Raw genomic sequence first — 17729 nt, 5'->3', positions numbered from 1 at the left:
AAATATGTCTGAATTGTATGTATGTATGTATACATGTTTGAGAATGTTTTAGTAATATTTGAGGAACTTGGGTAGGATTTTTGGATGGGCTAGGAGAGCAATATATTTTTTTCCATTTAAAATAATAGAACCTAGGCTGCTGCTAAACAAAATGCACAATCCAAGCATGTATTCGGTTACAGATTAGATTCCACTGACAGAATATTCCACTGACAAACATTCCATCAGCGTTTGTTTTCAAAACATTTAAGTGCTACATAAACATAAGTCTTTAATGGTATTATTAATATAAAAAAACTTATGTTTCTTTCTCAATGTCCCTGGTCCTAATTACTCAAGGCTCCAGAAAAAGTTGAAAAATGTGTGTGTTTTCTATCAGCAGCCTACCTCCCCTACGACGCCCACCAAGCCCGTGGTGCCCCTGGAGTGGGCATCAGGAGTGATGCCAAAGCCAGACCCCACGGTCATCAACAAGCACATAAGGAAATTAGTTGAGGTAAGTGGTTGAGGGAGAGTAAAGAGTGAGGGCTAGAAGACCCCTTCCTCTATGAATATTTTCCAGATACTCTCTGGTTGTCCAGGAATCAGATGGAGTCCGTGAAAACAGCCCTCTGGAGGTAGGAACAATTCAGCAGATACTTAGGTCTACCTGGCGTTGGGCTCTGGAGGAGAATCTCCCAGAAAGGCCCCCTTTCCCCTTCATGTCAGTCTGTTCTCACTTGCCCAAATACTCTCATCTACTTCTAACTCCTAGTTTTCCCAGGCATTTGACACCTCTGTCATTGTCCCTCAACCTAAGGACTGTTCGTGGATTAGAATCTACTCATTAAAAACCCACATAGGTCACAATAAAATGCCTGAACAATTGGTTACTTGAGGGTAGGAAAAGATCCTGTAGGTTGGGTAGTTTCTCTGGCTATACATATTTGGGGGTCTGTGACACAGTAGCACAATGCCATTTAGGTCAGAGACATCACTTAATGAAGGGCAAGGCTCTGTCAGAATTTCCATATAGAAAGAAGAGTAGAGGTGCCAATGTGGGAAAAATGGAGACATCTTAGGTACTAGAAACTGTGATCCTTGATTAAACATCTACTGTAATGGATTGGAACATACTTTGATGCCATAGGATCAAGTTTTTGGGATATAATGTGCTTTTTGATAGGAAAAGGTGTTTAAAGAAAAAGAAAGAATGTTCTACATCTTGGTTCGTCCAGGAAACTATGCGGTGCTGAAAGAAACGTTATGCGGAGTATCTGAGGCAGGAAGGAAAGATTAGAAAGTTGAGGGAAGGGGCTAAGAAAGCCATAAGGTCCAGTGGAGGCCACATGATGATACAGTAGTAACAGACCCAACCTGGAACCAGGGAAGGTGGGTAAAGGATCCAGGGTGGATGGAGTTGTAGCTCAGGAAGGTCTGGAGTCAGGAAATGGAAGACACAGCTATTCTTTCTCCTACTCTCGTCTCTGCTTTGCTCTGAATGCTTACTCCATTCTGCAGACAGACTTTCTTTGCTCCACATGGGAAGTCTGTCTCTCCCTCCCTCCCTCCCTCCGTCCTGCTCTCTCATTCTCTCTCCCTCTCTCCTTACCTCTTTTCTCTTCTCTTCTCTCAAATTCCAATTTCATGGGGAAGGTTGGCCCAGTTTAATAAATTGCCTACTGTTGGTTTAATTAAATGAAAGACTAGGTTCTATTGTGAATTTTCATACTAACTATTATTCCACAAAAAATATTGTACTCTCAGTATAAATATGGATATTAGACTATAAATAGTAGGCACTCCATAACAGTTAATTTTAATGGTAGATAAGTATTAATATTGGACTTGCAAAAAAATGTAATGCTTTGTGACTTTGCACAATTCTGTTATCTATGGATAAACTTACAATGGGTGCTAAACAACCATATTTTTAATTAAGTAATTTGTTCATTTATATTTTTCCAACTTCCCCAAATACTCCTAAAGCAGCTTGTGACCTAGGGCAATATAGATAGAATAGACAGAAACCATAGGAAAAAGAGAGAAAGATTCATTCTAACTGGACTCTAGGTCAAATATATGTTTGCATACATGTGTTTGAAGGGAGAACTTACAAACCATTTTGAAAACCCAACTTAGTAGAGAGCAGTGGAAAAATCTGTTTTATTTTTCTCTGATTATAAAGAAAGCCCGAATCATTGTACATAATCAAACATTACATAAAATACAGAAAATGAAAAGTTTTACTTTCAGGCCTTGGTAATTCAACTCTCTAGGGATAACCACTGATGATTTGTAAATGAACTTATGTGACTTTATTCTCCCCGCACATACATATACAGACACACACATGCGTATACACGTGTACGCCTTTGAGAAGCCTTGTTCAGTTACTTCCTCAGGACAATTCCTAGAAGTGGAGTTGCTGAGTCAGAGAGTAAGCACTGATTGGCCTCCAGAAAGATTGCGGCTGTTTACTTCACCAACTTGATATGAGAGGGCCTAGTTTCACGTACTCTAGGAAATTATCAATTATCTTAATGTTTTCCAGTCTGAGAGGTAAAAAATAAAAAGTTTCCCTTGCACTTCTATAATTATTAGCAGAGCTGAGCATCTTTCCGTGAGTGTATCGGTCATTTGCATTTTTACCTCAGTGATCGCCTATTTTCCTTTTGTGTCTTTGTTCTCGTATATGTTGCAAATAATTTTCTCTATTTTTCTTTAAGTTTGTTAATTGAGCTTTTTTGATTCAGATATTTTACATTTTATTGTAATAAAATGTTTTTGTTTGTGACATCTGACTTTGATATGCTAAGAAAGGCCTTTCTCACTGAAAGATGATAAAGCATGAAAAATACTTTTATCTATTTACCTTTGGTACTTTTACAGCTTTATTGCTTTACGTTAAAATATTTAATGCATCTAGACTTTATTTCAGCGGCAATTAATTTTGTCAGATTATTAGCCATTTAACTCAAAAGCAATTATTGGAGAATCCATAAATTCCCTGTGGATTTGAAAAGATACTCTCTGATATTCTGAATTCCTATATACACAGGGATCTGTTTCTGGACTTTACTCTCTGCAGTAAGTTACAATGCCATGTTTTGATTAATGTAGTTTTGTAGGTTGTTTGATTTCCTATAGGGCTCATTCTCCCTCATTACTTCTCACCTTAAACAGTGTTAGGCTCTTCTCAACATGGTCACCTCTTTTTTAACTTTAGAGTCAGTTTGTTCATTTACAACAAATTCCCACTGGAATTTGATTGGAATTGCATTTAACGTATGCTTTAATTTTTGAGATAAACATTTTAAAGCTGCATTTCCTATTGTTGTAGTATTGGCTTTTGTGAATTCCACAAGCCTAACTCCTGCTCAACCCTGAGGTTTCAGTTTAGACCTCACTTTCTCCAGGAAACCTTTTAAAATCTCCTTCCCCTCTCCCCGCAGTGCACTCTGTTTTTGTCCTCAGCATCGCACTTATCTTATTATACCATAGAGGCTTCTTGATTTCATTATCTCTCACTAGATTCTAAGCCCCTTGATAGAAAGAATAATATGCTAGTTATCATTGCTTTCTCAATCATGAGTTCAGAGCCTGACTCACCAATAGTCATTCAATAAATATTTGTCTTTCCTTTTCAGTCTGTGTTTAGAAACTATGACCATGACCATGATGGGTACATCTCCCAAGAGGACTTTGAAAGTATAGCTGCCAATTTTCCCTTCTTGGATTCCTTCTGTGTGCTGGACAAAGATCAGTAAGTTTTCATTTTGTTACATTTTAATGCAACTGTCCTGAAGCAGAAAATGATTTTCAGAGGAAAGCAGGGGAATCTTTAGTTTACATCTTGACTGCTTCAGTCTTAGTGTGTTGACGAGCCAAAAGTAACTTTTCACTGATGTTTCCTTGGTGCTCACTGACATGACTATTTGGATGGACTCACAAGGCAGACCGCCTCATCAGTGTTGGGTACAAGTACTCATTTGCAAGTTAACCTGGCTCTCCATTTCCCATATTACTTCCACTGCTTAGCTAGTTCATCAAGCCCAAAACCGCCATGAAAAAAGAATAGAGGAGAAATATAGTTAGATCTAGCCTGGTAGAGTCCTCAGCACCAGCGGGCCTGAAGGCAATCTTAAAACTCATCAAGTAAGTAAGATTATTTTATGTTACTCATGGTCTTTAGGAGAGCAGGTGATGGCTGCAGATAGCTAAGAGATGGCCATGCTTTGTTTTTTTCTTTGCTAGTCAAAGGTTGTATATGTTTCTCTTTAGCTTCAAATGATTCCTGAAAAATTAAATGGCTTTAGAAGCTAAAACCCAGCTCATTAAAAAATAATGATTAAAAAAAGTTTTTGCCAAGAAACCCTGACATTAATAATTTGATTGCTTAATTTTTAATTAGTTCCTAGTTTAGAAATCAACTGTAATGAAATGCTGGATTTTCATATTGGTGAAATATCCAAATTATATCACACTAAAATCCACTAAATTTTTGTTGGTGTGAGGATTTTTTAAAAATAAAATCGGTAAGCAATTCAACACATCAAGGAAAGACATCATAAATGTCTTAAAACCTTAATTCATCTTCATTGTGTATCTAGAACAAAGAAAACTTCTTAAACAAATTAAATTATTAGAAACATAAAATTCCCTTAGAAAATAAAATTTAAATTGCCTGCAAACTACCCACTTCTTCCCTTACTTTGCTTCTGTCAGTGGCATACACATAGGACGTGGACTTAAAATCACTTCCTAGTCTTCATTTCTTTTCTCTGCTGGTTCTTTAGCTAGAACTGAGATTATCCAAGCAGATATGTAAATATCTATAATTTTTCTAAAAACGAAATTTGGAGTATTCGTAGCTCCCATGATTTCTTTTCAGACAGTTTAGCTATGTTGGTTTTGAAAGGACAGTGAACCATCCAGGAAGAGATTCTAGCAAGTTGTTGACGATGCGGTACCAAGAGTCAGAACAGTCAGGGCAGGAGATATGAGCTGTTAGGTCTTCAGCCCAGCTGTGTAAGCTGGAGTCCCAGGAGTGTGAGCAAATTCTGATGGGAAAGTTTAGAGGAACATGAGCGTGGGGCCTGAGGAATGCAGCTTCGGGGACTCCTCTCCCCACAAGTAGAAGCTGAAACGAAGAAGTGGGTTCTGCAGAAGAGCTGGAGAAGGAGGAGCCTGAGAGGCGAGAGGGAAACCAGGGCTGCATGGAATCACAGGTGTCCATGCAGGAGAGAGTGTCAAAAAGGAGGAAACCTGTCCCCAGGTCACATGCTGCCAGGAGGTCAGCAAGTTCAAAGAATGAGAAAAGGCCATGAGGATGTCATTGTGACAGGTTCAATAGAACGGTAGGGCTAGAAACCTGATTATATGGAGTAAAGAGTAATTGAAGGAAATGGAAACAACGTCTCATAACTACTCTTTTCGAAAACTTTGGGAGTAAGAGAAGGAAGAGAGAAAAGACAAGTGTTGGAGATGGCAGAAAGAATGAGGAAAGACATTTTTTAAGAGGGGAAGTCCTGAGTGTATTTATAGACAGAGGAAGGAGTGGGTAAAGAGATGGAGCAAAACCTAGTAGGAGCAGTGTCCGGTGGAGGCTGGAGAACGGGGGATGGGAGCATGACTGCCTTCGAAACAGGAGCACCCCAAGAGAGGACAGATGAGATATAAGGAGTTCTGAATTGGCACAGAAGGATGTGGTCTCCACACACGCACACCTTCTGCTTACTAAGAATGACTTTGGCACTTAAAGCTGTCCTTTGAGGTCCTCTCTTCCTTTCAGATGTGACAGAGATGTGAATATTCCCCACCTGCTTTTGGCCACAAAGGTTGGGGAGGTGGATGATTAAAGCGTGGCAACTACTTAGCAATATGGTATTCAAAGATCCCTCGCTTCTTGGATTCTTTTCACAGGGATGGCCTAATAAGTAAAGATGAAATGATGGCTTACTTCCTGAGAGCTAAGTCCCAACTGCACTGTAAAATGGGACCAGGATTTGTCCATAATTTTCAGGAGATGACCTATCTCAAGCCAACCTTCTGCGAACACTGTGCAGGATTTGTAAGTCTGTTTTCCATTGTTTTCTCTTGTATGGAGTTATTTGTGTATCATTCTGAGAAGATAGGAAAATGAGACACTAACGGAGTCCAGCGCCTGCCTTAGATCAGAAACAAAACAGGATGGCTCCTTGAAATTAAAAATTAAATGAAAAGCAAAAGCAAAATCTGCGGGGTTAGCTCTATTCTTTCTAGGAATGTAGGGCTGGTGAAGACAGGGAAGGTTGATGAGGCCTGATAACTCGAGAGCGGAGTGTCTGTTAATCCCTGCCAGGAAAGGTTCCACCCAATGGCCCCTGGCCTTCATCGCTAATACTCATAAATGAGTACATTTAAGGGGAGTATTCATCTTAGCCAGTTCCTCCCAATTCTTATTTCATATGGTGTCAGTAACTAGAAATCCATCATAGCATGGCTCAATAATTCATAACTCAAAAAGGAAAAAAAAAGTCTTTCTGGGGAGGAGATGGTTATAGTAATAACATTTACTTGGCACTTGACGGTAAGGAAGTACTTCCATGGACGTTAGTGTAATTAATCCTCATAACTAGTCCCTGAGGTGGGCATGTGGCTCTCCCCATTTGCCTATGAAGATGGAGAGGTCCAGAGAGGATAACTCAAGTTTCCCAGGATTTCACAGCCAATAATGAACCAGGGCTGGGACTCAAACACAGGTGTTCTGACTCTGAATCCTGTGCTCTGCCTGCATCACTGCAACAAATGAAGATTGTACACTTCATTTCCCCACACTTGGTAATTCTTTGACAACTAAATCCGGCTTTGGTGCTCATATTAAACAAATACTCTTGGGCCCTGAACATCTTCTAGTTGACACGCAAGTTATATAAAATGGAAATTGTGGTACTCTAGTTGAGGGTGGCCCAGCAGCCAGGTGAGTATGACTGTTGCTCCTCTGTTAAGATACCAGAGCTCAGCTCTGTTAGCTTCGTTCGGGAGTCATGGCTCACTGGTGACCCATACTGAATTCATAGCTGATATTATATGCTACCACTAAATTACATTTTTCCCATACTATGCTTGAAGAACTGGCTGTGACGGACCCAAAGGCAGGGGTTTGTGTTCAAGCACACACTCCTCTGAGCATGGGTAAATAAGAGGCAGTGGTTACCTCAAAAATGGCCTCAGGTAGTCACAACAGCTGATGTCGTCAAGGGCAAGGCCAGCCTAACTAGCTCCTTTCGCCCACCCCGGGGAAGGAGAGGTTCTTCTTCTAGCAGCTTTGCCTCTGGACTGCATCACTTGACCACTTTATCATACAACGAATACATCTCCTTTTTCTTGTTTCTCACTTCCAATGGGAACTTTTGGATGTATCTAGACCTGAAAAATGCTGAAGTGGGATGGGGCCATGTGTAACTCTCTCCCTCAGACTGGGGTCCAGTGAATCTGTTGGGCCATGGCACTGCTCAGCCAAAAGTCAGGTTGAGACATCTGTCCTTTGGTGTGGTGTGAGAGCTGGAGGGCCCTTATCATATCTCAAGATCTTATCTCTGCTCTCCAGCCCTTCTGGAGGTCTCTTCCTTCTATGGAGTCACTGGTTCTGTAGAAGCAGAAAGGTAGTCTTTCTCAGGGGCTTCCACACTCCTCTCCCCAACTCATGAGAGCAGATTTGCTGGCACTACATTCTTGAGGCAGCTGTGATGAGGTAGAAAGCTCTGGACTTGCAGTCTGGAACCCTAGCTTTGAATCTCAATTCTGCCCCTTATTAACTCTATGTCTTTGACCAAGTTCTTGACCACCTGTGAGTGGTTGTTTTCCTATCTGTAAAAGGGGGTTAAAACTTACCTGTCATGTTGTTGTGGTGATTAAATGATAGCAGACGTATTGCATGCCACATAGCTCAGAGTAAATGTTTCCTTTTTTTTAGTATTCCTTGATACTTTTGGAGTTTAATTGAAATTAACTCATTTAAAGTTTTGATAGCCCTTTTTATTTTTTCAAAATATATTTCATTTCATTGGTACAATTTGATTTGATCTTTACTCACACATTTTTTTAAAGTCCATTGGTTTTTAAAGGGATTTATAAATTTAACTCAGTAGATGTGTTCTTGGAGGGAATTGTGGGAGAATGTAGAGGAACCATTTTTCAGTGCCTGGACCACCTGCTTTTGAAATAAATTCCATCTTAAGGGTAAGGAGGGCAAACAGACACTAGTTGAAATGTATTTATTTTAGAATTAGAATTCCAGAACTGAAAGAGTTTTGCTAATTCCCTTACTTGAGGTCTGGAGAAGTTAAGTGACTTCTTTAAGTTCACATGGATCATTAGCAGCAGGACCATGACTCATATCCGGGTCTCCTGACTCCCAGTCCGGTGCTCCTTATACCACAAACATTTGCTCCAAATCTGACGGTAGCTTGAGGTCTCAAATCAAAGGACTGTGGGAAGTACTCCTGCGTACCAGCTACATGAGGTCACCGTCTCCTGTCCTTGGCTGGCACGCTGACCCAAAGCCTCTTCCTGCCTAGAGTCATCTCCAAGTTATTAAGTAATCATTAGCAAGCGATGGATGCGCTGATCTCCCCTCCTGATACCTACCACTCATCTCGACTATATCTTTTTCAGCAGTTCCTGCAGCTATGCTAATAACGTGCCATATCCAGATATTAGGATGCTTCTTCTTAAATCTTATCCTTTCTTTTCCTAGATCAGTAGCTTTTGCTCACACACAAAACACCCAGGGCAATGGCTTCTTGTCTTTCCCTCAAGTGACACATTCTCCTTCCCCTACTTACTAGCTATGAGACCTTGCCAAGTGACTTCACTTCTCTGTAGCTTAGTCTCCTCATCTGTAAAAATGAGAAAATTATTATTACCTATCCCATAAGGATATTGTGAACATTAAATGAGTTAATACACATAAAGAGCTTAAAACTGTGCCTCTCACATAGCGAGAGTTCAATAATCATTAGCCATTATGATTATTGTTATGACTACTACTAAGGGCTCCCTGAGAAAACAATTTCTTAACACTACAAAGTTTCCCAGATGTGAGACCTTGCAAATTATTTAATTCCCTGGATCATCACACTCACCTTGTATAAAAGAGAAGCAAACTAGATGATCTTAAAGATCCTTATAGTTCTGAACACGTGATTGTCCTGACCACCCACTTCCCTTTTCTGTGTTCACTCCTCCCCATCCCTCTTCCAGTCATCCTAGGCACCTGACGACTTGCTTCCAGTTAGTTGTCTTAATAATCCTTCCTGTCCCAAAAGCAAAATAATGCCCTGTTCCAGGAGACATTTGCATCTTAATAATGTATTCTGAAGGACCAAGTAACTTCTAAGGCTCAGCGGAATCATTCTCCGCTGGTGGAATTTCCTTGTCAAAAAGAAGGCAAGGGGTAGCCTTCCTAATGCCCTTGAGTCACTTCACATTGGCAGCTATTCACTCTTCTCATTGGGCCATGATGACACTCAGGACATTGTTCCCCTATAATACATTGTGAACACACCCCCATCAGCCTCAGTAGGCCATGGGCCCTGTTTCTTTCAAATCATTTTATTAAGTAGATATCAGCCACCTAACCTAAACACTAAAAGGTTAGGAATGGAGCTTCTCCAGCTTGAGCTCAGCCCATTTAATGCATCAATATTTGTTAACGCATGTTTCTGGTGTCCCTGGTACCCATGTGCAAGTGCTGTGGGAGGCACGAGAAAGAACATGGGAAGGCCCCTTCTTTATGGAGTTGATGTGTGTCAGGTGGGCAAAGACACCACCACCAGGATGATGCCCCTGAACTGCTGGGCAAAAGCTCCCTCCTGGAACTGTAGGCCCTCTCATCTCTCCTGAGTCGTTTGTCACTTTCCTACAGCCTGCTTCCTACTTGGTTGGCAGAATCTCTGCCTTTTCTGCATCTCCCACAGCCTTGGCACAGGCCAAACACGGAGCAAATACGGAGAATGAATACATGAATAAATAGCGGATCTTATTCTCTTCTGTATTCCTTCAAGGTACAAATGCTCCTCAGAAAATAACCTAGCAAAATCGAAATGCTTTAGTGGGATGTGTGTTGCTTAGGTTGCTAAATTTCCTGTAGGGGGTGTCAAGAGCAGCTAGTGTGATGAAAAAGAAGGCAGAGGGTGCTGGGGGCTTCCAAAGATAGAGTGACAATCTCCCCCATAAAGTTCCCTGAGAGCATATTATGCCAAAGTCCAGTAAATGCACCAGCATCGGTTTCCCATCCCAGCTCCCTTTGGCTCCCAGAAAGAAAAGGGAAGCATAACTCCTGTTATTGCCCCAGCTGGGGTGGGGGCTGGGAGAGGGTTCTGCTATCTGACAGGAAGGGTGTCAGGAGCAGTTACATCCTGTTTGTGCTCTACCAGTCATCACGCTTCCCAGGATTTCCTTCTCTGTGGCCTTGTTTTCTTTCCAGATTTTTTCTTCAGATTCCCTGACATTCCTTTGTCTTTTGTTACAGCTCTGGGGCATAATCAAGCAAGGATACAAATGCAAAGGTAAATAAATGTTACTTGGTTAAAATTTAAAAATGTGACATTTGGGGCAGGCATCAAACTTGTCTGGTGAAACTCCGAAAACTCTTGGCATCATGGAGAACGTGGGTCTTTTGGGCCACTGGCATCTGAAGAGTTAATGAGTCCAGGAAAGGACTCCCTGGAATTCTGGAGAGCCCAGACTGGAGTTTTTTAGCTTGTTACAAGAGCAAGCAAACCACCCTTATCAACCTGCATACGTGAGCCCCCATCTCTAAGATGTCTTGCTAATCATGAGCATATGGTTATGGTGGGAATTCTGAAGCAGGACAGGCCTAACTAAAATGCTGTATACAAGAACTATACCCTTCAAGGGACAAAAAAACACACACTCATTTCTGTAATATATACGCGTTTCTTTCCGCTCTCATATAGCTCTTCCTTTCTCTACTGAATCACAGATGATGAGAAAAGAAACCTGAAAACTTATTTTTATCGCTTTCAATGAATTCGTTCATATGTCTCCCTCATTTAATTGAAATTTATAAACAATTGAGTAACTATATATTTGATAAATGCAATACACATGCATATTAACAGGCATTTAGGAATGTGTTGCTACTTGCACATATATGATTATTATACTTTATTGGTGTTTAATTTAAAAAATTCCTGGATATTTTATGCATACTGTCTATACCGGTTCTTTGAAGAATCGGATAATGCTCTTGAAAAATAGAATAAACTACAAAAAGAAACATCTTAATCCCAGAATGCCTTCAGACTAATGTTATACCCTTGTGATGCCTTTTTCTCTCCAGCCCTCTGTCAGTATTTGGCCCTCGTTTTGCAGGAACAGAGAGCTTTCCTGAACCTTGATGGAAATCACCTTTTACTGCTCAAAAAAACTTCCCCTTTAGTTCTCTGTATCAGTTATCTTCGTCTAACTTTGGATTTTTACTTTCAAGCAGCAAAGATATTGCGATATCTTACTACTCAGCCATAAGTCATTAGTTTTATTCTGGTTTCTGTCTCTTATCTCCTAAAAGACCCACCCACCCACATACACACACACACACACAATTTTATGAAGATAAAAATCAATTAAACCCTTGGATCATCTTTGTACATATGATATTTTCTCTTAAAGGCACATGGAGTGAAAAAACTAATTAAAATACACTGAACGTATTAAAATTTGATCTTTCCATGATGTCTTTATAAGACCATTTGACACAAGACCATTTGGGGAAAAAATGGGTATTGGAAATAATTAGAATGGTTCTTCTCTTTGATGGTAAGAGAGAAGTATACTCTTTAAAATGATCATATCTGTTCAGTGAGCCTAAGGGAAATGCAGGGCCCTCGTCATATGAAATAATTGTGTTGCTATCTTCCAAAGTGGCCAAAATTTTTTACCCCAAGTAGTAACTAATATTCTTTCTTAACTAAAGCATCCTAATGGGAAATGGCATGGAATCTGCCGCATGCCATTTCAAAGCCATAGTCAAATCTGGAACATGTTTATTGAGCATGTGCCCACCTTGTTTTCTGTGTCTGTGCAAAGAAAGGAAGCAAAAGATACTGTCACTTGCCCTAGAAAAGGTTTTGGGAAATGAAGAAGAATGAAAAGTGCAGACAAATACTGCTTGGAGGGACATCTCGCTGTAAACGATCACTGTAAAAGAGACAAGAGTTGGTCCTGGGAGAGACTAGAAGCTGGGGCTTCTTGCCCTCATTCCGGCTCAGGGGCCTCTTTGGGGGAATCTGTCTTGGCCTAGGAAAGAACCCCAGTCCTTTATGACTTGCATTTAGTTTTGGGCAAAGGCAACTCCCCACTCAGGCTAGCCCCTGCTCGTTTGCTCCCCAGCGCTTCAATGAATTGTGTAGAGGAAGAAGCTGAACAAATGTGAGACTTTAGGAATGCCAGGAAGGCAAGAGTGACCCACTGGCCCTTTTCCAGCTGCTAGACACACTCTGTGTGCCTGAGCCAGACTCAGATTCAACACAGAAATGAAGATGGGGGAGGGGAGGCTGACAGCTCAAGCGCCACCCTGGAAGACCAGTCTGCACCAAATGCATGTGGTTCCCACTAATCATCTGTGATACTCTGGGTTTTTCAGACTGTGGAGCCAATTGTCACAAACAGTGCAAAGACCTCCTGGTTCTGGCCTGCAGGAGATTTGCCCGGGTGCCCTCCTTGGGCAGTAGTCCTGGCTCGCTGCCTGGAAGCCCCTCATTGCCCCCAGGTAATGTTCTTTACTTTCTCTCCTACCACGATTTCTCTCTGCTCACCTTCCCACACCTGGACCTTGGTTGGGTTCTGGAGCTGAACCCAGAGTCATTATGAACACCAAGACCTTCTTCAGGGTGAGCAGAGGTGGAAAACCCTTGAGTCAAGCTTGTTTCCCTCTGCTTTCAGGGCTCACTAATGGGCAACTCACCTGCAACCAATTTAGTTCTGCCTCTTGTCTGTTCTTCCAGGATCTTGCTTGTCAAACTCCATTTGTTTGCGCCAACTTTGATGGTTTGCCATAAAGCAGTCAGATGTCGAAGAATCACAATAATCACAACAATCTTTCCCCTTCCAGTGCAGGATGAAGTGTTCGAGTTCCCTGGTGTTGCTGCTGGACACCGAGACCTGGACAGCAGAGCCATCACACTGGTTACAGGCTCTTCTCGCAAGATTTCTGTGAGGCTGCAGCGGGCCACCACGAGCCAGGCTACCCAGACCGAGCCTGTATGGTCTGAGGCTGGCTGGGGGGACTCAGGGTCCCACACCTTCCCCAAAATGAAATCCAAGTTCCATAACAAAGCAGCTAAGGACAAAGGCTTTGCCAAGTGGGAAAATGAGAAGCCCAGGGTGCAGGCTGGTGTGGATGTTGTTGACAGGGGCACCGAGTTCGAACCCCACCAGGATGAAGCAGACATGGGTGCGACCAGACAGGATGGTGAGGTCAGTGCTGGATCCAACCAGTGATAAAATCAGAAGTGGGAGGCTGAGGGGCTGAGATGAGCATGAGTGAGTCTGGGAGGCAGCCTGTTAGTTTTGAAATTGGAAATCAAGACACATCACTTTTAGTCTTGCTGTTGCCTAATTTTGTGACCCTGGGCAAATGATTTCTCCTCCTTGGACCTCAGTTTCATCATGGATAAAATTGAACCAGATAGGTTCTAAAATTTAGTAAGGGTTGCCATGTCTGTGTGCTGAAATGATATCTAGGGACCCATGTCTATGGCATGTATCCAATATACCCATACACTATACTGATCAGCTTAGTTTTCCAAGGTAGAATCAGGACTCAAACCCAGGGGAGGCAGTGGAAGCAAAAGACTTACAGACAGAGAAGGAGAGTTGGAAACTCTTGCCCCTACTGAAAAAAGAGGTTTCTGACAGCATCATGGAGAAGGGAGTGGTAAGAATCAGAGACGTGGGGACCTCAAGGTTCTACAAGCCAGGTTCTGCCTCTACACAGAAATTTCACTCAAATCATCCAAAGTGAATTGGAAGCATATGGAATTGTTAGAACAAGCTGAAAATGTAAATTGATTCAAGATGGACTTAGATAAATTTGTCAATAGTCCATCGTGTATTAAGAAAAAAGGATTTAGGGAAATTGGTGTCATATTCCTAACCTTTAAAGCAATGTCATGGAGGGCAGCCATTGCTTCCCTACTGAATCATTCTCATAAACAGAATATTGGGTTAGGCAGAGATCCCATTGGATCAAGTCAGTGCTCTTTATTCTTATGGGTGGTCCTCCACATTCCACTCTTCAGGAGACCTAAACACACGGTCTCTCTCCATAGTTTCCCATGATGAGAAAAACTCCCATGACCTTTCACCAAAATTCCTCAAGTTCCTTCCTCACTGAAGACAATAAGGAGGCCATACATTATCTTCAGTCTTATGGAGGTTATTATGAGTTCCTGCTGAGCCTTTTTTTTTTTTCTTTCTTATAACACCAACTTTTAAAAGCAGCTTTATTGAGATATAATTTATATACTATAAAATTTACCCATTTAAAGTATAGAATTCAATGGTTTTTAGTATATTCACATAGGATGCCCCCTTCAGGATGGAGCTCTCAGGATGGTTCCCACCTCATGCGCCATCTTTGAATTCAGAGCAGTACCTGCTTTTGTTTAACAAATAGTGGAACTAGCCGTGAGTTCACTTCTATTGGCTGAGCACCGTTCAAGTTACGGAAACCTTGCTCCTGGGATTGGAGAAATTCACAGCCTGTTAGGCGTAGGACAATCACTTACATGGGTAGGATTTCCTGCTCTCCAATCTCTATAAGGAAATAGAAACAAGATCTGGGTTTTTAAAAATTTAACTTAATTTTATTCTTTGAAAGCTGGATCTTTATATTCAGGTGTTCGCTTACCCTTTCAATTTTCTCATCTCATAAATCATAGAGATATTCATTGAACACTAATATTTAATTTTATTTGTGCTAATTAAAGAAAGCAGAATGTTCTTATGTAAAATGCATAGAGGATACAGTCTCACTTTCATCGATATCAGTAACAAATGAGAAGACATTTACTCTGGCTTGGGAAAAAAGCAAGAAGGAAAAAACGTGACAAAATTATACCAAGAGATGAATATGTAGGCAAAGGAGTTTTCAAATTTAAGAATTTTTCTGCCAGGCAAGATCAATGAATGGCCTAGGAGACATGATCTACACATTTTATTATTTAGGATCAGATGATGTTTATGAGTCCTATAAGTAAAACTGATAGACAGAAAAGACTGTGTTTGTAATCTGTACATTTCCTTTGGCAGAGTTCCAGGATTTGCACTCATTTTAAAATATAAGGGTGTAAACGTTTTCTGTGGTGGTGGATATGATTTCACCAATGACCATTCAGCCCCTTGGATGGCAGGGACAGGTCAGAATTAATCTCTTGGCAGTAAGAATATGTATATTTCTGTTATAATGTTTCTTTGTTTTCTGTTATCTTCTGCTAAATTAAATATAATCAACAAATATCATAGAAGGGCTAGAAAATGCTGGACTAAACAAAGTTGAATATGTTCATGTATATCTCTCTCTATAGCTATACATAGAGAGATATATATCTTTTTCCCTTACAAATTTTCTCAGTGCCCTTATACTAATTTACAATGTGGATTTCTAAGAGGGAAACTTCAACAAAGAACATTTCAGAGACCAACGTTTTGTGGGTCACCCTTTAGGGAGCACTATAGTAAGCATCCTTGTTGGACTCTGCATGGACGTCTTTAAGATTTCATGGGATGGGTGGACTACACAATCTTTTAATTCCCTCTAAATGTTGAGAGTACAAGGTATGGATCATTTGAGATATTTCCTCGAATTTATCTGATAAACTACTTTCTAGGAATATTTTTATTTTGTTCAATGAGACCCAGCCATACAACAGATTCTGATTCATATTGCAGGATGGCTGACTTCAGGCTGAGGATACTGAAGGCAATAACGTTGGCATTTAGAAGAAGCAAGATAAGAAACTCTGAAGAACACTTCAACTCTCAGGAACTTATCTGGAAGTTTACTGCCTTGTGCCACCGTGGGGTCTCCCTAACAGGACTAAGGGACAGAAGATTTATCTACCCTATGAACTATTTATTTCGTTCTCCCCTGCCCTGAGTCAGGTGCCGCGAAGATCGTGTTCTGTAGTTGGCAATTTTCTCATGTATCTTTCTCTAGAGCCATTTGTATACGGGTCAAATGAAAGCTTTTGTGCATGTGCTTGATACTCATTCTCTAAACTCAGACTTTGCTTTTTTTGTGAGAATATTATTTCAGTATTTTTATAAACTTTTGGGAGGGAGTTTAACAAGGAGTCAATTTAAAAGTCTTTTCACGTGCTTTTTGGATGGGACCAGGACTTAGCATTTTTTTGAAGGACAAGGAAGCTCTTAAGATCCTGGAGTGCAGTGGTTCTTCTAATGATGATCTCTACAAGGAGAAGCTGTTTACATGGTTCTTACCATACAGTTGCTATTATGATGTGTAACAAGTCACACGTTTATATATCACATAAGTCTTACCAATTCTGCATCACTAGGAAGCTATGACACAGCCGTGAAAACTCTCCTAATATTTATGATTGCCATGGGGGATAACTAACTATACTGGCCCCATCTGACTAGGTTTAGCTATCTTTCTTAAGTCTTCTATTAAGACTACTGTTAAGAAATGTCACTAGAAATTTAAAAAATCAGTTCAAGCCTTTGGAAATAAAATTTAGGAGGAAAACAAACCATCAAACAAACCGCTTAGTGAAATGCAAAACCACCAGCAATTTTTAGAAACTCAAAATAGATTTAAGAATTTTGTTTGTTAAAAAAGAAAACTTTGGGGGCTGGCCCTATGGCTGAGTGGTTAAGTTCATGCTCTGCTTCGGTGGCCGGGGGTTTTGTCAGTTCGAATCCTGGGTGCGGACACAGCACCGCTCATCAAGCTATGCTGAGGTGGCATCCCACATGCCACAACTAGAAGGACTCACAACTGAAAATACACAATTATGTACCAGGGGGCTTTGGGAGAAAAATAAGATCTTAGAAAGAAAAGAAAAGAAAACTTTGGGTTGTGAATGAGAATCCCCTGTGCTTTTCCTAAGAAATTGCCATCTGTAATTAAAAAATAGTCATAGAAAGCAAATCATCACAAACCACCTTTGATTAACATTTCATTTAAACTTTTAAAGTATCAATATTTTAAATATCTTCCATTGACTCAAAATAACTAGACATGGATCTGTTTCTTACATTATGAGAGGAGACAGAACTTGGACCACGATGTTCAAAAACAGAGATGGAATTGAGCCTGTGGGTGAGGGGCATGATGCTCCCAAGTGACCGGTCAGAAACCATACCCTCAGAGGTGCGCTGGTCCGCCTCTGGGAGTTTGTGTGTCTATTTCAGGTAAGGCTGAATTCATTTCTACTTGCCAGTCCAGTGAAGAAATGCCTTTCTTCTCTTTTTCCATTAGGTAGTTGAGGACAGTTCCGCTCAGCAAATACTTGCTGAGCACCTGCTTTGGGCAGGTTCTGTGCTAGATGCACAAAGACAAGCAACACTTGGTTTCTGCTCTCAGGAGCTGAGAGCCTGTGGGTGGTAAGGTGAGACAGTTCTTTAAGATACAGTTCCAAATTTGCTAGAACTGGCTTAACTGTGCCATGCAGATTCAGAGATCAGTTTGCAGAGATATTGCAAATTCAATGAAG

At 40.9% G+C, this 17729-nt stretch overlaps 1 protein-coding gene across 13 annotated transcripts in view; it reads left to right on the top strand.

Moving 5' to 3' along the window:
• Positions 1 to 16358, top strand: part of RASGRP3 (RAS guanyl releasing protein 3) — a 96899-nt gene extending 80541 nt beyond the window's left edge. For 8 of the 13 annotated variants that reach the window (XM_014854927.3, XM_070512262.1, XM_070512266.1 and 5 more), the window contains 7 exons: positions 380 to 496; positions 3630 to 3745; positions 5905 to 6052; positions 10496 to 10532; positions 12632 to 12757; positions 13100 to 13464; positions 15940 to 16358. In XM_014854927.3, coding sequence (XP_014710413.1) covers positions 380 to 496; positions 3630 to 3745; positions 5905 to 6052; positions 10496 to 10532; positions 12632 to 12757; positions 13100 to 13464; positions 15940 to 15948 — 918 coding nt within the window. In that variant the 3' untranslated portion in view covers positions 15949 to 16358. The remainder of the gene's footprint in view (positions 1 to 379; positions 497 to 3629; positions 3746 to 5904; positions 6053 to 10495; positions 10533 to 12631; positions 12758 to 13099; positions 13465 to 15939) is intronic. The other 5 variants (XM_070512268.1, XM_070512271.1, XM_070512270.1 and 2 more) reach the window with 1 other exon arrangement.
• The last annotated feature ends 1371 nt before the right edge of the window (positions 16359 to 17729 follow it).

The sequence above is a fragment of the Equus asinus genome, chromosome 6 (genome assembly GCF_041296235.1).
Source record: "Equus asinus isolate D_3611 breed Donkey chromosome 6, EquAss-T2T_v2, whole genome shotgun sequence".
Lineage (NCBI taxonomy): Eukaryota > Metazoa > Chordata > Mammalia > Perissodactyla > Equidae > Equus > Equus asinus.
This window is presented reverse-complemented; position numbering and strand designations above follow the sequence as displayed.